The following is a 23,041-nucleotide window of genomic DNA, read 5'->3' on the forward strand; positions in this document are numbered from 1 at the left end:
TCAGCTAGCGAGGCCAAGTTCATACGGTTTCAATCAGACAACATGACAACTGTTGCGTACATCAACCATCAGGGGGGAACAAGGAGTTCCCTGGCGATGGAAGAAGTGACCAAAATCATTCTATGGGCGGAGTCTCACTCCTGCCACCTGTCTGCTATCCACATCCCAGGAGTGGAAAATTGGGAAGCGGATTTTCTGAGTCGTCAGACATTGCATCCGGGGGAGTGGGAACTCCATCCGGAAATCTTTGCCCAAGTCACTCAGCTGTGGGGCATTCCAGACATGGATCTGATGGCCTCTCGTCAGAACTTCAAAGTTCCTTGCTACGGGTCCAGATCCAGGGATCCCAAGGCGGCTCTAGTGGATGCACTAGTAGCACCTTGGACCTTCAAACTAGCTTATGTGTTCCCGCCATTTCCTCTCATCCCCAGGCTGGTAGCCAGGATCAATCAGGAGAGGGCGTCGGTGATCTTGATAGCTCCTGCGTGGCCACGCAGGACTTGGTACGCAGATCTGGTGAATATGTCATCGGCTCCTCCTTGGAAGCTACCTTTGAGACGAGACCTTCTTGTTCAGGGTCCGTTCGAACATCCGAATCTGGTTTCACTCCAGCTGACTGCTTGGAGATTGAACGCTTGATCTTATCGAAGCGAGGATTCTCAGATTCTGTTATCGATACTCTTGTTCAGGCCAGAAAGCCTGTAACTAGAAAGATTTACCACAAAATTTGGAAAAAATATATCTGTTGGTGTGAATCTAAAGGATTCCCTTGGGACAAGGTTAAGATTCCTAGGATTCTATCCTTCCTTCAAGAAGGATTGGAAAAAGGATTATCTGCAAGTTCCCTGAAGGGACAGATTTCTGCCTTGTCTGTGTTACTTCACAAAAAGCTGGCCGCTGTGCCAGATGTTCAAGCCTTTGTTCAGGCTCTGGTTAGAATTAAGCCTGTTTACAAACCTTTGACTCCTCCTTGGAGTCTCAATTTAGTTCTTTCAGTTCTTCAGGGGGTTCCGTTTGAACCCTTGCATTCCGTTGATATTAAGTTATTATCTTGGAAAGTTTTGTTCTTAGTTGCAATTTCTTCTGCTAGAAGAGTTTCAGAATTATCTGCTCTGCAGTGTTCTCCTCCTTATCTGGTGTTCCATGCAGATAAGGTGGTTTTACGTACTAAACCTGGTTTTCTTCCAAAAGTTGTTTCTAACAAAAACATTAACCAGGAGATTATCGTACCTTCTCTGTGTCCGAAACCAGTTTCAAAGAAGGAACGTTTGTTGCACAATTTGGATGTTGTTCGCGCTCTAAAATTCTATTTAGATGCTACAAAGGATTTTAGACAAACATCTTCCTTGTTTGTTGTTTATTCCGGTAAAAGGAGAGGTCAAAAAGCAACTTCTACCTCTCTCTCTTTTTGGATTAAAAGCATCATCAGATTGGCTTACGAGACTGCCGGACGGCAGCCTCCCGAAAGAATCACAGCTCATTCCACTAGGGCTGTGGCTTCCACATGGGCCTTCAAGAACGAGGCTTCTGTTGATCAGATATGTAGGGCAGCGACTTGGTCTTCACTGCACACTTTTACCAAATTTTACAAGTTTGATACTTTTGCTTCTTCTGAGGCTATTTTTGGGAGAAAGGTTTTGCAAGCCGTGGTGCCTTCCATTTAGGTGACCTGATTTGCTCCCTCCCTTCATCCGTGTCCTAAAGCTTTGGTATTGGTTCCCACAAGTAAGGATGACGCCGTGGACCGGACACACCTATGTTGGAGAAAACAGAATTTATGTTTACCTGATAAATTACTTTCTCCAACGGTGTGTCCGGTCCACGGCCCGCCCTGGTTTTTTTAATCAGGTCTGATAATTTATTTTCTTTAACTACAGTCACCACGGTACCATATGGTTTCTCCTATGCAAATATTCCTCCTTAACGTCGGTCGAATGACTGGGGTAGGCGGAGCCTAGGAGGGATCATGTGACCAGCTTTGCTGGGCTCTTTGCCATTTCCTGTTGGGGAAGAGAATATCCCACAAGTAAGGATGACGCCGTGGACCGGACACACCGTTGGAGAAAGTAATTTATCAGGTAAACATAAATTCTGTTTTTTATAATGTAATGATTGCTTTTCAGTCCTACCCAGTGAAGCACATCCACATTTCACACCCACTTCCCATAACATCAAATGTATGTTGGGTCTATTGTTGGAAGACCATTCCACTGGAAAAGGAGGCCCAAATTAAAAATTAATTTATTTTAAAACTTTCAGTATCTTAGCTTTTAATATTGTGTCCCAATTTTCACTTTATTCTGATGTCGAGATCAATTAGACTAAAAAATAAATAAATATCAATATGCTCACCCTCTCCAGCATGCCAATAATATATTTAGTGTCACTAAATGGTCCAATTTCTTCATGGCACCTCCCATACACAATAGCCAGGGCTTGTAAACATAAACACTTCATGTTCACTTTAGGGGTGAGGAGAAACCGGTGATACAGCTCATTAAAAAATTCATACCTGCAGAAAGAAATATTTTAGCACTACATTTATTTGAAGACGTTAAATATAGTCAGTGCTTGATAAGTTTACTTACGATTGTTTTATTGCACTGGAATTCTCGTTGTCATCTTCTTCCAAAAGCAAACGAAGATAATAATCCCCTATTTTAATCTCATCAGCAAGACACTCATACTTCACCTAACAAAAATAAATGTACATGAATGAACCATTCAATCTGTCAGTCTAGTTTACCAATCAAATAAAACTGTTCACTAGCCCACTCAATTTTAAACATAGAGAAAAGCCAAATTTCTTTGTCATGCATTGCAAATTCTGACCAATCAAGAACTAGAGGACATTTTAAGGGGTGTTTATTGTGTGTGTATGTTTTAAACTTGTTTTATCATCATATTGCATTTAAGAAGAAGACATTAAAAAAAAAAATCGGAGCAGAAAATAAAAAACTTTTTTTTATTCTCCCCCCCCAAAAAAATGTCTTAAAGGAACACTACAGTTAATTAGCTAATTTTATATAGGCATAGCATATATGGACAATTAAAGGGACCTGAAACCCACAAAAAATATTTCATGATTAAGATAGAACATCTGATTTCAAACAAATTTCCTATTTACTTCTATTATCTAGTTTGCTTCATTCTCTTGGTATCCTTTGTTGAAACTAGGGCTGCAACTAACGATTATTTTCATAATCGATTAATCGGCCGATTATTTTTTCGATTAATCGACTAATCGGATAAAAAGAGAATCAATAATAGTTTTCTATGTTTTAAATAAAATCCACATAATGAGTGTTACAAATATAAACTTCAGACTAAAACTTTACATTAACACAACTGTTTCTTCAATTTTTAAACAGCAGAGCACAGTTTTATAATTAAACAAAACAAAACCATAAACTGTTTGAAAAGAGGTAGAACTAGAAAGAGACTATCACTGTTAATAACATTCTGTTATTCACTCTTTCAGAAACTTTGCATTGAAATGCAAAAATCTCAACATGTCCACATGCTTCTGGCTAAGTCTGGTTCTCTGCAGCTATATTTCCTGCAGCAGAGAAAAGGCTGTTGAGGTGTATAAGTAGGGTTTTGCAAATTTCACCAAAGTGGGATATTTATCTTTATTAGCTCTTCACCAATGCTAAGTGTTTTCTACCTTGGCAAGGGGCCTCTCAATAAAGTAACCCTTGACTTCATTCTAACATAAAAATATCTTGAATATCTATATGCAATGGTAAATAACCAGCTATAAGGTTCTGGGAAATATCTAGTCCGCTCTAAAAATAACGAATATAGACTTACAAAGGTGGAATCTGGTACATATCACAATTTATTAAAAATATAAAAAAAAAACAATAAAATACAAAATCAAAAGCGCTAAGGACTGTATATCAATAACAGGACAAAGCCTTACACATTTATTTATACAGTACATATAATCAGCAATAGCAAGCAATATGCTAATAATTGTGCAAACAGATAATAGTGCACATCAATTTAAATAACTCCCATCAAACTAGGGGCAAGGTGTAAACAATAAGCTTGGCACTATATCATGAAAAGCATAGGTCCAAATCACCAGATTTAATATAAACAATCCAAATGATGACTATTATATCTAGGTTGCACATAAGCCAGGGGTAGTTGTAAACTTATACTGTCCTGAAAAAGTGAAAAGTAGACCTCTGTAGACGTCCTTTAGGCTAAGGACATAACCATAAAACACAATACCATATGCAGGAGTTCATTGGAGTGAAGCAGCTGGTGTTGTGCACAGACCAACTAATTGCAAACCAACTAATCGATTAATCGATTATGAGATTCATTGACAACTATTTTCATAATCGATTATTATCGATTATGACGATTAGTTGTTGCAGCTCTAGTTGAAACACATACCTAAATAGACTCAGAAGGTTGGGGCTTGCTGCCGATTTGTGGCTGCACATATATACCTCATCACTGGCTTACTGATGTGTTCAGCTAGCTCACAGTAGTGCTGCTCTTTAAATAAAAGGTAACCAAGAGAATGAAGCTAATTGAATAGAAGTAAATTGGAAAGTTGTTTAAAACAAAGAAAGGTTTCATTAAAATATAATATCAATGATAACTAAAAAAAATAAAAAAATAGTTGGAAAAAACACATTTTATCCTGAACACTTATAATACCAATATTTATTTTTGTAGGAATTGGCATGCAGCTTACAACATTTTGACACAAAAAGTGTTTTTAAGTCTCAAAGGCATATCTACTTTTAAGCAAAATTTTCAATAAAATACTAATCTAATTTTACAGAATGCACTAAAAAAGATACTAACACAAAATAAATGGTGGCAAGAAATCTGGAAAAAAGTTGCTAATTAGCTCAAACATACAGAGAGAGACGTCTTTTTGTTACCAGCTGACTACTGGCAATTTACATATAACACAATTTTAAATAGATCAAATGTTTGTCTTTATTGGTTACATATTTACCTCAAATTCATGATGGTTCCATGAAATCACATTCAAACTCCCAAGTTCCCGGTCCACTGTAAATGCTCGCATTTCAGCCTCCAGGGTGTCTCTCAGCTCCTCCCGGGTTTTAAAATTCCAGATCAAATTTGAGCGAGCATGATCCTGGTGAAACCTAGAAACAAATTGATAATATATAAATCTATTTTTTTATTTATTCACACAACTAACACCAAAAGAGAAAAACAAACAGGGAAGGATCGGACTTCATGCACGGTCACTCCAAACCTGAACAAATAAATATATGTATTTAGCACCCAAGGGAAACCACCTTAAAATCACTTAGCAGACACAGGGCACAGTCAAATCCTGCAGAGGTTGGGCAAGGTGCCTCTCACTAGTAAGACCATTGACAAAAAACATAATTTATGCTTACCTGATAAATTCCTTTCTCCTGTAGTGTAGTCAGTCCACGGGTCATCCATTACTTATGGGATTATATCTCCTCCCTAACAGGAAGTGCAAGAGGATCACCCAAGCAGAGCTGCTATATAGCTCCTCCCCTCTACGTCATACCCAGTCATTCGACCGAAACCAAACGAGAAAGGAGAAACTATAGGGTGCAGTGATGACTGGAGTTTAATTTAAAATTTAGACCTGCCGTAAAACAGGGCGGGCCGTGGACTGACTACACTATAGGAGAAAGGAATTTATCAGGTAAGCATAAATTATGTTTTCTCCTGTTAAGTGTAGTCAGTCCACGGGTCATCCATTACTTATGGGATACCAATACCAAAGCTAAAAGTACACGGATGACGGGAGGGACAGGCAGGACCTTTACACGGAAGGAACCACTGCCTGAAGAACCTTTCTCCCAAAAATAGCCTCCGAAGAAGCAAAAGTGTCAAATTTGTAAAATTTTGAAAAGGTGTGAAGTGAAGACCAAGTTGCAGCCTTGCAAATCTGTTCAACAGAGGCCTCATTTTTAAAGGCCCAAGTGGAAGCCACAGCTCTGGTAGAATGAGCTGTAATTCTTTCAGGAGGCTGCTGTCCCGCAGTCTCATAGGCTAAACGTATTATGCTACGAAGCCAGAAGGAGAGAGAGGTAGCCGAAGCCTTTTGACCTCTCCTTTGTCCAGAATAAACGACAAACAGGGAAGAAGTTTGTCGAAAATCTTTAGTTGCCTGCAAATAAAATTTCAGGGCACGGACGACGTCCAGATTGTGCAGAAGTCGTTCCTTCTTTGAGGAAGGGTTAGGGCACAATGAAGGAACAACAATCTCTTGATTGATATTCCTGTTAGTGACTACCTTAGGTAAGAACCCAGGTTTAGTACGCAAAACTACCTTGTCTGAATGAAAAATCAGATAAGGAGAATCACAATGTAAAGCCGATAACTCAGAGACTCTTCGAGCCGAGGAAATAGCCATTAAGAACAGAACTTTCCAAGATAACAGCTTGATATCAATGGAATGAAGGGGTTCAAACGGAACACCCTGTAAAACGTTAAGAACTAAGTTTAAGCTCCATGGCGGAGCAACAGTTTTAAACACAGGCTTAATCCTGGCCAAAGCCTGACAAAAAGCCTGAACGTCTGGAACTTCTGACAGACGCTTGTGTAAAAGGATGGACAGAGCTGAGATCTGTCCCTTTAACGAACTAGCAGATAAACCCTTTTCTAAACCTTCTTGTAGAAAAGACAATATCCTAGGAATCCTAACCTTACTCCATGAGTAACTCTTGGATTCGCACCAATGCAAGTATTTACGCCATATTTTATGGTAAATTTTCCTGGTAACAGGTTTCCTAGCCTGTATTAAGGTATCAATCACTGACTCCGAGAATCCACGCTTTGACAGAATCAAGCGTTCAATCTCCATGCAGTCAGCTTCAGAGAAATTAGATTTGGATGTTTGAAAGGACCCTGAACCAGAAGGTCCTGTCTCAGAGGCAGAGACCATGGTGGACAGGACGACATGTCCACTAGATCTGCATACCAGGTCCTGCGTGGCCACGCAGGCGCTATTAGAATCACTGATGCTCTCTCCTGTTTGATCCTGGCAATCAGTCGAGGAAGCATCGGGAATGGTGGAAACACATAAGCCATGTTGAAGACCCAAGGTGCTGTTAGAGCATCTATCAGAACCGCTCCCGGTTCCCTGGACCTGGATCCGTAACAAGGAAGCTTGGCGTTCTTGCGAGATGCCATGAGATCCAGATCTGGTTTGCCCCAACGCCGAAGCAGTTGGGCAAATACCTCCGGGTGAAGTTCCCACTCCCCCGGGTGAAAAGTCTGGCGACTTAGGAAATCCGCCTCCCAGTTCTCCACGCCTGGGATATGGATCGCTGACAGGTGGCAAGAGTGAGACTCTGCCCAGCGAATTATCTTTGAGACTTCCATCATCGCTAGGGAACTCCTTGTCCCTCCCTGATGGTTGATGTAAGCCACAGTCGTGATGTTGTCCGACTGAAACCTGATGAACCTCAGAGTTGCTAACTGAGGCCAAGCCAGAAGAGCATTGAGAACTGATCTTAATTCCAGAATGTTTATTGGAAGGAGACTCTCCTCCTGAGTCCATGATCCCTGAGCCTTCAGGGAATTCCAGACCGCGCCCCAACCTAGGAGGCTGGCGTCTGTTGTTACAATCGTCCAATCTGGCCTGCTGAAGGGCATCCCCCTGGACAGATGAGGCCGAGAAAGCCACCATAGAAGAGAATCTCTGGTCTCTTGATCCAGATTCAGCATAGGGGACAAATCTGAGTAATCCCCATTCCACTGACTTAGCATGCACAATTGTAGTGGTCTGAGATGCAGGCGAGCAAAAGGTACTATGTCCATTGCCGCTACCATTAAGCCGATTACCTCCATGCATTGAGCCACTGACGGGTGTTGAATGGAATGAAGGACACGGCAAGCATTTAGAAGTTTTGTTAACCTGTCTTCTGTCAGGTATATTTTCATTTCTACAGAATCTATAAGAGTCCCCAAGAAGGGAACTCTTGTGAGTGGCAAAAGAGAACTCTTTTCTACGTTCACCTTCCACCCATGCGACCTTAGAAATGCCAGAACCAACTCTGTATGAGACTTGGCAGTCTGGAAACTTGACGCTTGTATCAGAATGTCGTCTAGGTATGGAGCTACCAAAATTCCTCGCGGTCTTAGTACCGCCAGAAGAGAGCCCAGAACCTTTGTAAAGATTCTTGGAGCCGTGGCTAACCCGAAGGGAAGAGCTACAAACTGGTAATGCCTGTTTAGGAAGGCAAACCTTAGGTACCGATAATGATCCTTGTGAATCGGTATGTGAAGGTAGGCATCCTTTAAATCCACTGTGGTCATGTACTGACCCTTTTGGATCATAGGTAAGATTGTCCGAATAGTTTCCATTTTGAACGATGGAACTCTTAGGAATTTGTTTAGGATTTTTAAGTCCAAGATTGGTCTGAAGGTTCCCTCTTTTTTGGGAACCACAAACAGATTTGAGTAAAACCCTTGTCCGTGTTCCGACCGCGGAACTGGGTGGATCACTCCCATTAGTAAAAGGTCTTGTACACAGCGTAGAAACGCCTCTTTCTTTATCTGGTTTGCTGACAACCTTGAAAGATGAAATCTCCCTTTTGGGGGAGAAGCTTTGAAGTCCAGAAGATATCCCTGAGATATGATCTCTAACACCCAGGGATCCTGGACATCTCTTGCCCAAGCCTGGGCGAAGAGAGAAAGTCTGCCCCCCACTAGATACGTTTCCGGATCGGGGGCCCTCACTTCATGCTGTCTTAGGGGCAGCAGCAGGCTTTCTGGCCTGCTTGCCCTTGTTCCAGGACTGGTTAGGTTTCCAGCCCTGTCTGTAGCGAGCAACAGTTCCTTCCTGTTTTGGAGCGGAGGAAGTTGATGCTGCTCCTGCCTTGAAGTTACGAAAGGCACGAAAATTAGACTGTCTAGCCCTTGGTTTGGCTCTGTCTTGAGGCAGGGCATGGCCCTTACCTCCAGTAATGTCAGCGATAATTTCCTTCAAACCGGGCCCGAATAATGTCTGCCCTTTGAAAGGAATGTTAAGCAATTTAGATTTAGAAGTCACATCAGCTGACCAGGATTTAAGCCACAGCGCTCTGCGTGCCTGAATGGCGAATCCGGAATTCTTAGCCGTAAGTTTAGTTAAGTGTACTACGGCATCGGAAATAAATGAATTAGCTAGCTTAAGGACTCTAAGCTTGTCTGTAATCTCATCCAATGTAGCTGAGCTAATGGTCTCTTCCAGAGACTCAAACCAGAATGCCGCCGCAGCCGTGACAGGCGCAATGCATGCAAGGGGTTGTAATATAAAACCTTGTTGAACAAACATTTTCTTAAGGTAACCCTCTAACTTTTTATCCATTGGATCTGAAAAAGCACAGCTATCCTCCACCGGGATAGTGGTGCGCTTAGCCAGAGTAGAAACTGCTCCCTCCACCTTAGGGACCGTCTGCCATAAGTCCCGTGTGGTGGCGTCTATTGGAAACATTTTTCTAAATATAGGAGGGGGAGAAAAAGGCACACCGGGTCTATCCCACTCCTTGTTAACAATTTCTGTAAGCCTTTTAGGTATAGGAAAAACGTCACTACACGTCGGTACCGCAAAATATTTATCCAGCCTACATATTTTTCTGGAATTGCAACCGTGTTACAATCATTCAGAGCCGCTAACACCTCCCCTAGCAATACACGGAGGTTCTCAAGCTTAAATTTAAAATTTGAAATGTCTGAGTCCAGTTTACTTGGATCAGATCCGTCACCCACAGAATGAAGCTCTCCGTCCTCATGTTCTGCAAATTGTGACGCAGTATCAGACATGACTCTATTATTATCAGCGCACTCTGTTCTCACCCCAGAGTGGTCGCGTTTACCCCTAAATTCTGGCAATTTAGATAATACTTCAGTCATAACATTAGCCATGTCTTGCAAAGTGATTTGTATGGGCCGCCCTGATGTACTTGGCGCCACAATATCACGTACCTCCTGAGCGGGAGACGAAGGTACTGACACGTGAGGGGAGTTAGTCGGCATAACTTCCCCCTCGTTGTCTGGTGAAATTTTCTTTACATGTACAGATTGGCTTTTATTTAAAGTAGCATCAATGCAATTAGTACACAAATTTCTATTGGGCTCCACATTGGCCTTTAAACATATTGCACAAAGAGATTCCTCTGTGTCAGACATGTTTAAACAAACTAGCAATGAAACTAGCAAGCTTGGAAAATACTTTTCAAATAAATTTACAAGCAATATAAAAAACGTTACTGTGCCTTTAAGAAGCACAAAGAAACTGTCACAGTTGAAATAACAATGAACCAAAATAGTTATAGCAACCAAATTTTCACAGTAAATGCATTAAGTTAGCAAAGGATTGCACCCACCAGCAAATGGATGATTAACCCCTTAGTACCCAAAAAACGGATAACAGATTAATATAAACGTTTTATCACAGTCAAAAGCACAGTCTCACAGGTCTGCTGTGAGTGATTACCTCCCTCAAAACTAGTTTTGGAGACCCCTGGGCTCTGTAGAGACGTCCTGGATCATGGAGGAAGAAATAGTTAGACTGTGACAGAATTTTTACTGCGCAAAAAAGCGCCAAAATAGGCCCCTCCCACTCATATAACAACAGTGGGGAAGCTTAGTAAACTGAATTTATTCATAATAAACGACAGCCATGTGGAAAAATAATGCCCAAAAAGTTTTATCACCAAGTACCTCAGAGAAAAACGATTAACATGCCAGTAAACGTTTTTTTTTTTTTTTTTTTTTTTAAATAAAATTATGAAATGATATTAATAAGCCTGCTGCTAGTCGCTTTCACTGCAGTGGGGGCTCAATACAAATTAAATGTATACAGTATTTTCTTAGTGAAATTCCATTCCCCAGAAATACCTCAGTTTAAACATACATACATATCAGCCTGATACCAGTCGCTACTACTGCATTTAAGGCTGCACTTACATTATATCGGTATTAGCAGTATTTTCTCAGTCAATTCCATTCCTTAGAAAATAATATACTGCAACATACCTACTTGCAGGTGAACCCTGCCCGCTGTCCCCTGTTCTGAAGTTACCTCACTCCTCAGAATGGCCGAGAACAGCAAATGGATCTTAGTTACGACCGCTAAGATCATACACAAACTCAGGTAGATTCTTCTAATGCTGCCTGAGAAAAAACAACACACTCCGGTGCTGTTTAAAATAACAAACTTTTGATTGAAGAAATAAATACTAATTTTAATAACCACAGTCCTCTCACACGTCCTATCTATTAGTTAGGTGCAAGAGAATGACTGGGTATGACGTAGAGGGGAGGAGCTATATAGCAGCTCTGCTTGGGTGATCCTCTTGCACTTCCTGTTAGGGAGGAGATATAATCCCATAAGTAATGGATGACCCGTGGACTGACTACACTTAACAGGAGAAATGATGACAATGTCAAGATAAAGTCCATGATATCCAGGTACTAAACATAACAACCGGATGTAAGGTTTAGAATGGAATATGACCTAAGTCAGAAATATCTAATCATTATCCTCAAGGACTGGAGATGTTTGTCCATCTGAAAAAACCCTGAAAGCATAACCACTAACTAAGTTCTGCCTCTTGAAATACATATTTTGCCCAGCCATTACGGTTTTCAAAACATCTAAGAATATTAAGTGTTAGAAATCAAGCCACTAAATATTAATTTCTAACAAAAATGAAATGCTCTGTTTCAACCACACAACCTTTTCTGTATATTATGTTATCTTGGAAAAACTTGAGATTATTTTTAATTTATAAAGTGATTACAATGTATACAGCACTATAAAGTGGTAAATTGCACGCTTGGACAGAGTGATATTATATTTTTCAACAAACGAACAAAATGATAAGAAAGTCCTGCCTCCTTACACAAACATCATTAGTAAGTTCCCTTTAACATAAAGTACACTGCAGGTAGAGAAGCTCTCAACATTACAAATGTACAAACTAAAAGGTGGGAGAGTTGAAACAAAGAGTGAGGAAGTCAATAAGGGTACATTGTATTTGTAAGGGAGTGTGTAAATTAAAAACATAGGAAACATTGAATTGGCTTTCTTTAAATTTCTACCTTCATTCACTGAATAGGGATGATTATGTTTCTGAAAGTCTAAAGCAATTAAGTGATGTTCATACTTATAGGAAATTAAACACCAATCCAACTACTGTATTTAAATCTAAGTTACAAACGGTACTTGCTCAAGCAGCAACATTGGGACTTCTCACCAAAGATCAAATTGAGTATTTGATACCTAAGAGTCTTCGGATTCCTACTTTCCACTATTTGCCAAAGACCCACAAGAATATAACTAATCCACCGGGACGTCCCATAATTTCTGAGATTAGGTCATTATTTGAGCCTACGTCAGAGTGGATTGACTCAATTTTACAGCCTTTGGTGAGAAATCTAAGGAGCTATCTGAGGGATTCTACTTATTTTCTGCATCTTTTACAGAATATTGAATGTAAACTGGGGTTTAGATGGGTAGTGGTTTATGCTGCCTCTCTTACTCCAGTATACCACAGTCATCAGGTATCCAAGCTATAAAATATTTTTGGACACCAATACTAGGTGCTCTGATGAAGTCAAACTGTTCTTGTGTGAAATCATCGAATTCCTACTCAAGCATACTTTTTTATGTTTAATAGATAATTATTTTTGCAGATTTGGGGCACGGCGATGGGGCAAAGTTTGCCCCCTCGTTTGAAAACTTATTTGTTGGATAGTGGGAAAATCTGTATTTGTATAATGATATAAATCCCTTTAAAGACCAAAGAGTTTTTTTATATGCGTTTCATAGACGACCTTATATTTATTGTTAAAGAACCATTTGATACTACTGCATTTGTAGAGTATCTTAATTGCAATAATCTTAATTTAAAATTTGTTGGTGAAGTACAGGAAGAAACAATAAATTTCCTTGATTTGAGTTTAAAAGGGGATGGTGCGAACAGTATCATAGTTAGTGATACTTTTCGTAAACTGACAGCTGGGAACACCATTTTGCACTCAAAATCATGCTATCAACCACATTTGGTGCGCTCGATCCCCAGAGGACAGTTTATGCGTTTACGTAGAAACACCAATGATGAAACACTTTTTCAAAAACAGGCCATAGCTCTTATTGAACGTTTAAAACTCAGGGGATATGATGACAAACAATTAAGGTGCACATTTGAGGAAATAAAAATGAAGACACAGTCTGATTTGATCTTAGGGCCTAGAAGGAAGGATGCTATGACTCAAGACACAGTAGTTTTCTCTACAGAATATTCTAGCCAATTATATCAGACTTGTTCAATCTTGAAAAAGAACTTGAATATTTTGAGTGATGATGTTGCCTTAAACTCACTGACAAGTGTAAATTTGACACCAAGAGACCATCTACGCTATCTACAAGGCTAAAGTTTAGTATGCACAGGAGATTTGGAAATGAGTGATTGGATTAGGAGGAAAGGTACTTGGTCTTTGCATTACTTGTGGGTACTGCAGATAGGGAATGGTTTTAAGAATACAGTAACAAATACTTTTGTGGTCTTCCTCCTAGAATGTAAAATTTGTTCCCTACAGTATGTAGGACAAACCTCCAGAGAGCTAAGATCGAGCGTAAGGGAACACATTAGGGACACTAAGGAATTTGTTAAAGAGTCAGCAGTAGCTAGGCATTTAAATCTAACTCAAATGACTAATGTTTCCATAGGAAGGTTCAAGTTTTCTTGCAAGTTAATTAACTTGCAAGAAAATGGTGCTTTTATTTCTGTACTGAACAAAGGGGCCTCTCTAGTTTATATTATAACCCCCAAAATCCGTATGGGACCCTATTTCATATGTGGCTACCCTTGATGATAATATTCAATATTATTTACTAAAATCTGATTATGTTTTTTTAACATATTCTGCAGCTATCTCACATGCCATGGAATATAAATATAATAATGGTACATTCCGAATATGTTTGGCCTGCTGAAGAAAAACAATATATAATTTATGTGGGTCACTCATGAAACAGTAAGGGTTGAAGGGGGAAGAGGACTCTATGCTAAGGAAAACATTGATCTTGGGGGGAGTGGGTGGGGGGCACAACACTACAGAAATATATAACATAATTCAATAGAATATAAAAAAAAATAAAAAAATTACATAGTTTATTACTGGCAGATTGTCTGCCAATAACAAACATGACAGTAGTCAGTGGGAGGGGATCAGGGAGGTGAAATGGTGAGGAGGGACCCCATACACTACAGAAATAAAAATATAAAATAAATATAAAAAAAAGAAGAAAAAAAAAGTCCAAAGCTGCATACTGGCAGACTATCTACCAGTACCTATGATGGTGGTGACAAGTGGAAGGGGGGAGGAGGGAAGAGAGCTGTTTGGGAGGGAACAGGGGGTGGGGGAGATAATCGCTACACTAGAGCAACAATAACTTTACAAGCGGATTAACCCCATTCACTACCAGGAATTTTAAGTGTGGTGGGCAGCTGCAATTAGCGGCCTGCCAATAAATATTTTCAAACCCATGCATGTCTGCTATTTCCAAATTAACTAGAAAAAATGCTTAAAATTCTCAGGTACTTTGGTCAAGTTTTTCTTGGGGTTAAAGGGGTTAAATGTAAGTAGCTAAAAAGCTAAAAATTGGCTTAGCACAAGGGGTGTAAAAAAGGCTTAGAAGTGAAAGAGTTAAATAAAAAAGATAAGGAGGTTTGGCAGTGTTTAAGATAAGTTAAATATGTAGATACAAAGGGATCTTGTGCAGAGAAATGAAAACTTAAAGGGAAAGTCAAGTCCAAAATAAATTTTTATGATTCATAAAAGGGCATGTAATTTTAAACAACTTTCCAATTTACTTTTATCACCAGTTTTGCTTTGTTATCTTGGTATTCTTAGTTGAAAGCTAGACCTAAGTAGGTTCATATGCTAATTTTTTTGTTATATAAAAGTAATTCCTAAAAGGAAAAACTAAGAGGATGCGCTGGAAAACACTGATAAACCTGTTAATTAATACCCATAAGCATAATGGAGTTATTCAAAACAGTGAATAAAAACAAGTGTAAAATAAAAGCAAATATGAATTCCAATGTAATAAATGTGAAAACACAAAATATGTAAAAAATCAGTCAAAAATAATCAAATACTCAACAGTATATAAAGTGACATACGCTTTAATGGTGAAAGTTCGAAAATCAAAAGTTCATCTCAAATGTCCAAAACAAATTTGTGTTATAAGTGTCCAATCTAAAAATAAGGATATAGTGTACTTAGGTATTTGGCGTGCTCCTCTTGTGTCCCTCGGTGTAATGGGTCAGGATGTCTAGAATAAAAGATAAACAAGGGGCGCCAACATAGTGTAAATCGCATACACAACAAAATATAAAGGTGATGTGCAATAAACTACTCACAAAAAAGTGTCACCTTACGTGAATAAGGTGCAAGAAAGCAGGCTGACATTCAAATACCAGCAGTCAGTACGCTGGAGGTCTCACCCAGGGGACCTATGGAATCTGAACAGGCGTCTGGAAGGTAGAACCCCCGTTCCTTAGGGCCAGTAGCCGGACAAAGTGAACTGCAAGCTGGTATGTGCTCCCCCGCTACGCTCACACAGCCGAGACTCGTCTCCAAAACTGACTATGTCAGTACGTGAAAAGTTCAGTGGCAAATGTCCTGTCAACGGGACAAAGGAATCGCAGAAGAAGCAGAAAAACCGGGTCGCAGTTTGAAACAAGCAGTGTTTATTTTGCAACGCGTTTCTCAGTCTATTCAGTTGCCTGATGAAACGGTCTGGAATAGACTGAGAATTGCGTTGCAAAATAAACACTGCTTGTCTCGGCTGTGTGAGCGTAGCGGGGGAGCACATACCAGCTTGCAGTTCACTTTGTCCGGCTACTTGCCCCAAGGAACGTGGGTGCTACCTTCCAGACGCATGTCCAGATTCCATAGGTCCCCTGGGTGAGACCTCCAGCATACTGACTGCTGGTATTTGAATGTCAGCCTGCTTTCTTGCACCTTATTCACGTAAGGTGCCACTTTTTTTGTGAGTAGTTTATTGCACATCACCTTTATATTTTGTTGTGTATGCAATTTACACTATGTTGGCACCCCTTGTTTATCTTTTATGCTAATTTTTTAGACCTTGAAGGCCGCCTCTAATCTGAATGCATTTTGACAGTTTTTCACCACTAGAAGGCATTAGTTCATGAGTGTCATATAAATAACATTGAGCTCACGCACGTGAAGTTACCTAGGAGTCAGCACTGATTGGTTAAAATGCAAGTCTGTCAAAAGAACTTAAATAAGGGGGCAGTTTGCAGAGGCATACATAGAAGGTAATTACAGAGGTAAAATGTGTATTATAACTGTGTTGATTATGCACAACTGGGCAATGGGTAATAAAGGTATTGTCTATCTTTTAAAACAACAGAAATTCTGGTGTTGACCGTCCCTTTAAAAAAGGACCATTAAACTTGACATTTCAACAACGCATAAATGTTTCATTAATGCAATATACATTAAGTATTTATTTTGCTGTCTTTTGTTGAAAAATACATCTAAAAATGTGTTTCTTTCACATTCTCCCAGCTAGGCTTGGGTTAATACTTTAAGGCAATTTATGCAAGCTTTTATTTATTTTTCCCTCCCTAAGCTTCTATGGTGTCACATATTTTTAAAAGGTAGATTATCAGTTTGGCATCAACAATCATGATAGGCAAATAATTATTTGCAACAGTAACCAAGTTGAATTAGTGCTAAACCACCATTAGGTAATACTAGCGTACAGGCTACCCCAGTCTGCCCATGTGCAAATAGTTTGTGCTATATCTGAATATTAATTTGTGAATGGTCAGCAAGGATTATTTTGTTCTGGAGGACAGGGAAATCAATAGAATAAAAAGAATAAACAATAAATAGAATGAAAAGAATAAACATACAACAATATACCAATATACTCATTTGACAAAAACATAATTTATGCTTACCAGATAAATTCCATTCCTTCTGGATAGGTAGAGTCCACGGCTTCATTCCTTACTGTTGGGAAATACAACACCTGGCCACCAGGAGGAGGCAAAGACACCCCAGCCAAAGGCTTAAATATCCATCCGACTTCCTCATTACCCCCGTCATTCTGCAGAGGGAACAAGGAAAAGTAGGAGAAACATAAGGGTATAAATGGTGCCAGAAAAATAAAATAAATAATAGGGGACCTCACATAGACAAGAAAAAATGGGCGGGGGCCGTGGACTCTCCCTATTCGTAAGGAAAGGAATTTATCTGGTAAGCATAAATTATGTTTTCCTTCCTAAGATAGGGAGAGTCCATGGCTTCATTCCTTACTGTTGGGAAAACTATACCCAAGCTCCAGAGGACACTGAATGAATAACGGGAGGAAACAAAAAGGAAGAGGCGGACCCTATTCTGAGGGCACCACAGCCTGCAAAACTTTGCTCCCGGAAGCTGCTTAACATTAAACCTGTAAAATTTTAAAAAAGGTATGTAAGGAGGTCTCGCTGTCTCATAAGCTAAGCGGATGACACTCCTTAACCAAAAAGATAGGGAAGTCAAAGTAGTCTTCTGCCCCTTACGCTTCCCCGAATAGACAACAAACAAACAAAGAAGATAGTCTAAACTACTTAGTAGCCTGAAGATAGAACTTCAAGATGCGAACAACATCCAAATTGTGAAGTAAGCGTTCCTTCGATGAAGAAGGATTATGACACAAGGAAGGAACCAGAATCTCCTGATTGATGTGTGATCTGACACAGCCTTAGGAAGGAAACCTAATTTAGTACTTAAACCTGCCTTATCTGCATGAAAAATCAGATACGGAGGCTCACATTGCAAAGCAGACATCTCAGAAACTCTGCGCGCAGAGGCAATAGCCAATAAAAAGAGAACCTTCCAAGATAACAATTTAATGTCAACGGAATGCAGAGGCTCAAACGGAACCTGTTGCAAAACCTGAAGAACAAGATTTAGGCTCCAAGGAGGAGCCCCAGATCTAAACGCAGGTCTGATCCTAATAAGAGCCTTAACAAAGGACTGCACGTCTGAAAGCTTAGCCAATCTCTTGTGCAATAAAACCGACAGGGCCAAAATCTGTCCCCTCAGGGAACTAGCAGAAAGGCCCTTCTCCAGCCCATCCTGGAGAAAAGATAAGATCCTGGCAACCTTAACTCTGTGCTTGGAAAAACCACGCTCTTGACACCAGAGTAAGTAGGTCCTCCACACCTTGTGGTAGATACACCGAGTAACTGGTTTACTAGCTTGAATAAGTGTATCAATGACACTCTCAGAAAAACCTCTCTTGCTAAGACTAAGCGGTCAATCTCCACGCAGTCAGCCACGTCCTTCGCGGCCACAATGGAGCAATCAGGATTACTGATACTCACTCCTGCTTGATGTGGGCCACCACTCGAGGAAGAAGCGGTAATTGAGGAAAAAGATATGAGTTTGAACACCTAGGGTACTGCTATTGCATCTATTAGATCCGCTTGGTGATCCCTCAACCTCGACCCATACCTGGGTAGCTTGGTATTGAGACGGGACGCCATGAGATCTATCTCCGGCATCCCCCACTTGCTGCATATCTCTGCAAACACCTCGGGATGGAGAGACCATTCCCCTGGATGGAAGTATTGCCTGCTGAGAAAATCCTCCTCCTAGTTGAACACACCCGGAATGTGGATCGCTGAAAGTGAACAGCTGTGGTCCTCCGCCCACTCCAGAATCTGAGATACTTCCCTCATCGCCAAGGAACTTCTCGTTCCCCACTGATGGTTAATGTAAGCCACCGAGGTTATATTGTCTGATTGGAATCTGATAAACTGGGACGAACCCAGAAGTGGCCAAGTCTTCAAGGCCTTGAAGATTGCCCGTAGTTCCAAAATATTGATCGGGAGGGAGGACTCCTCCTAAGTCCACAACCTGTGTGCCTTCCTGGCCCCACAAACAGCTCCCCATCCGGATAGGCTTGCATCAGTAGTCATAATCTTCAAGGATGGTCTTAAGAAGCATGTCCCTCGGGACAGATGATCTGGACAGAGCCACCAAGAGAGCGATTCTCTAAACCGGCTGTCTAATACAATCTGTTAAGACAGATCTGATTGCCGTTCCACTGCAGCATGCACAGTTGTAAAGGTCCTGAGACGGAACCTAGCAAAAGGAATGATGTCCATGCAGGACACCATGAGACCAATCACCTCCATACACTGAGCCACAGAGGGACTCAAGGTCCGAAGGTCAAGACATGACGAAGTTAGCTTGCAACGTCTCTGGTCTGTTAGAAATATCCTCATGGTTATGGAGTCTATTATAGTACCCAGAAAATTCCACACTGTTACTTGGGATAAGAGAACTCTTTTCCAAGTTTATCTTCCATCCATGTGATTAAAGAAGACTGAGAAGGGACTCCGAGAATTCTTCTGCAAGACGAAAGGATGGTGCTTGCACCAGAATATCGTCCAAGTATGGCGCTACTGCAATACCCTGAGTTCTGGCAATGGCTAGAAGAGCCCCCAGAACTTTCGTAAAGATTCTTGGAGCAGTAGCTAGGCCAAATGGAAGGGCAATGAACTGTAAGTGATGGTGCAGGAATGAAAACCTGAGGAACTGAAAAAGTGTTCCCTGGGGATTGAAACATGAAGGTAAGCGTCCTTTAGATCTATAGTGGTCATAAACTGGCCTTCCTGAATTAAAGGAACGATGGACCTTATTGTCTCCATCTTGAAGGAAGGGACACTTAGAAATTTGTTTAAAGGGACATTATACACTCATTTTTTCTTTGCATAAATGTTTTGTAGATAATCTATTTATATAGCCCATAAAGTTTTTTTTTTAAATTAATGTATAGTTTTGCTTATTTTTAAATAACATTGCTCTGATTTTCAGACTCCTAACCAAGCCCCAAAGTTTTATGTGAATACGCTCGACTACCTACTCCAGCTTGCTCCTGTTTGTGTAAAGGGTCTTTTCATATGCAAAAGAAGGGGGAGGGGGGGAGTGTCTTATTTGTCACTTGCAGTGGGCTTTCCAGCTACCTTTTCAACAGAGCCAAACTGACAGCTTCTAAGTAAGTTTTTAACCAGTTTTATACTGGATTTTTATATCAGTATCTGTGCGTATTATTCTTTATAGTAGTGTCTATTACATGCAGTTATATGAAAATGAGTGTATACTGTCCCTTTAAGCACTTTAGGTCCAGAATTGGGCGGAAAGTTCCCTCCTTTGGGATCCCGAAAAGGTTTGAATAAAACCCTAAACCTCTTTCTTCGATAGGCACCGGGACAACAACTCCTAAGGAGGATAGATCCCGAACGCACCCTAGAAAGGCATCCCTCTTTTCTGGTCTGGTAGACAGATTCGAGAGAAGGAATCTGCCCCTGGGTGGATGAGATTTGAAGCCTATCTTGTATCCCTTAGATACCACCTCCAGGAACCACGGACACTGTACGTCCTTGAACCAGGCCTCTGGAAAAAAGAGACAGTCTGCCCCCTACACAATCCGATCCCGGATTGGGGGCCACCCCTTCATCCCTTTTCGGCGGGCTTCTTATTCTGCTTGGATTTATTCCAGGACTGAGCCAGCTTCCAAGTACTCTTGGGTTGCTGGGGCATGGAGGAGGATTTTTGTCGTTGGGATTTGTCAGGACGAAAGGAACGAAAATTAGAAGATTGTCGTCCCTTAGACTTGTTCTTATCTTGCGGTAGGAAGGTACCCTTGCCTCCGGTAACTGTAGAAATAAAGGAGTCCAGGCCTGGACCAAACAAAATCTTTCCCTTGAAGGGAAGAGAAAGGAGTCTGGACTTAGAAATCATATCCAGAGACCGAGACTTCAACCAGAGCGCCCGGTGGGCTAGGACTGCAAAGCCAGAGGCCTTTGCATTTAGGTGAATAATTTGCATGTTTGCATCACAGATAAAAGAATTAGCAATTCTCAGAGATTTAATTTTGTCTTGAATATCCTCGAGGGGAGACTCCATCTCAATGAGTTCTGAAAAAGAGTTGCACCAGTAGGTAACCACTCCGGCAACTGCAGCCGCCGGTTGAAACAAAAATCCTGTATGTTGAAACATCTTTCTCAGAAAGGTTTCCATTTTCTTATCCATCGGCTCTCTGAACAAAGAACTATCCTCAAGAGGTACAGTCAGGGACGTATTATGGCCTAGGCCAACAAGGCCCATGGCTAGTGCGACAGATTTGGGAGGGAGGCACTTTTAGCCATCACTTGCACCCATGGCTGCCACCACTGCCCACAATTTGCCACTGACAGCCACACCAAAGTTTTAGCCCTGGGAATATTTCACCAAGGACAAATATAATGAATCAGCAGCAGATGGAGAGTTAAAAAAAGGATTAAAATTTATTATAAAAATAAAAACAGTGTGTAGCACTGAGAAACGCGTTGCTGTTTTTATTATTATAATAAATTGTAATCCTTTTTTTAACTCTCCATCTGCTGCTGATTCATTATATTTGTCCTTGGTGAAATATTCCCAGGCTAGCCTGATGAAACAGTGTGTAGCACTGAGAAACGCGTTGCTGTTTTTATTATTATAATAAATTTTAATCCTTTTTTTAACTCTCCATCTGCTGCTGACTCATTATATTTGTCCTTGGTGAAATATTCCCTGGACTTCTTTCACACGTTGCATTGAACCTCTGGACCTGCTGGTTGATCCCCACTGACTCCCGCTCCATTGGCATATCCTGACCACTCCATTCTGGGTATCTCTGGACTCTCCCTGGTGAGACGAGGACTCCCATTGGTGATATCTTCTTCTGGTCTACCGGACGACGTATGGTTCCGGACTTCTGGTACTGCACATCTGTTCTTTACTCTGTGTGAGTAGGATTTAACTTATCTTACCGCTCACCATTTAAAGTTGTTTATGATCTGCACCATGTGGCGCCCTCTATTCTGTTCCTCTTAGATTCTCTTTCCTGTGTTGTGGCAAGACACCCTGGAGGAGCGGCCTACTTATCCTGGATGCACCTCATTTTATACCCTCTGGATTTGCATATAAGGACTTCTTTAAACCAATTACTTATTGGACTATTAAGTTTGTATATTCATATATACCTGCCCTTTGGTTATTGTTGTCTCCTATTGCACATTTATATTCTCACATATTGCCGTTGTTTTATTGTTGGTTCATTGAATCATCTAGTTATCCTAACATACTACTCATTACCCACATCCATTTTGTGGCAATTTTATTTGCCCCTAGGCGCCTCTTATAAGTACCCTAGTGACGCCCGCCATCACCAAGTGTATTAGTAGCTGATATCCAGGATCCATGCTGTGGAACAGACCACAGCCTCTCAAGTGTGACAGTCTTATAGCAGTGCTTCGGACATGGACTTGAGTGAGAGAAAAAGGGCAGTGAAACTCGTCAACACTGATTGCTTAGGAGCTGTCAGCAGTAGGCTACATGGTTTTGCAGAAAAACTTTCCCTGCATCTCCAGACTCTAACTTTCATCAATACTCTCACTGAGAGGTTGACATGACTACTTAAAACTCCAGTCCTATCTCGAAGGGCAGATACCCTTTTTCAGGACTCTCCGAATCTTCTGACACTTCTCTGCCACCTCCTAACGTGAAGAAAGGCAAAGAATGACTGGGGTAGTGAGGAAGTGGGAGGGATATTTAAGCCTTTGGCTGGGGTGTCTTTGCCTCCTCCTGGTGGCCAGGTTTTGTATTTCCCAACAGTAAGGAAATAAGCCATGGACTCTCCCTATCTTAGGAAGGAAATAAATAACATAATTTATGTAAGAACTTACCAGATAAATTAATTCTCTTTCATATTGGCAAGAGTCCATGAGCTAGTGACGTATGGGATATACAATCCTACCAGGAGGGGCAAAGTTTCCCAAACCTCAAAATGATTCAGATCCAGAACTGGCCTGAATGAATTTTCTTTCTTTGGGACAATGAATAGATTTGAATAAAACCCCAGACCCTGTTCCTGAAACGGAACTGGTAAGATTATCCCTGAAAACTCCATGTCTGAAACACACTTCAGAAAAGCCTGAGCCTT

The 23,041-nt window shown here is 40.8% G+C and overlaps 1 protein-coding gene across 4 annotated transcripts in view; it reads right to left on the reverse strand.

Annotated features, from left to right (window-relative positions):
- The window catches only part of DNAJC13 (DnaJ heat shock protein family (Hsp40) member C13), a 709,325-nt gene that overhangs the window by 250,085 nt on the left and 436,199 nt on the right, over positions 1 to 23,041 (reverse strand). For all 4 annotated transcript variants that reach the window (XR_008402530.1, XM_053714290.1, XM_053714292.1 and 1 more), the window contains 3 exons: positions 4,988 to 5,141; positions 2,589 to 2,692; positions 2,353 to 2,512 (listed from right to left, as the gene is read on the reverse strand). Coding sequence is in view for 3 of the 4 variants with exons in the window: in XM_053714290.1 (XP_053570265.1) it covers positions 2,353 to 2,512; positions 2,589 to 2,692; positions 4,988 to 5,141 (418 nt within the window). In the remaining variant the exon portion in view is untranslated. The remainder of the gene's footprint in view (positions 1 to 2,352; positions 2,513 to 2,588; positions 2,693 to 4,987; positions 5,142 to 23,041) is intronic.

Source organism: Bombina bombina, chromosome 5 (assembly GCF_027579735.1).
Source record: "Bombina bombina isolate aBomBom1 chromosome 5, aBomBom1.pri, whole genome shotgun sequence".
Classification (NCBI taxonomy): Eukaryota; Metazoa; Chordata; class Amphibia; order Anura; family Bombinatoridae; genus Bombina; species Bombina bombina.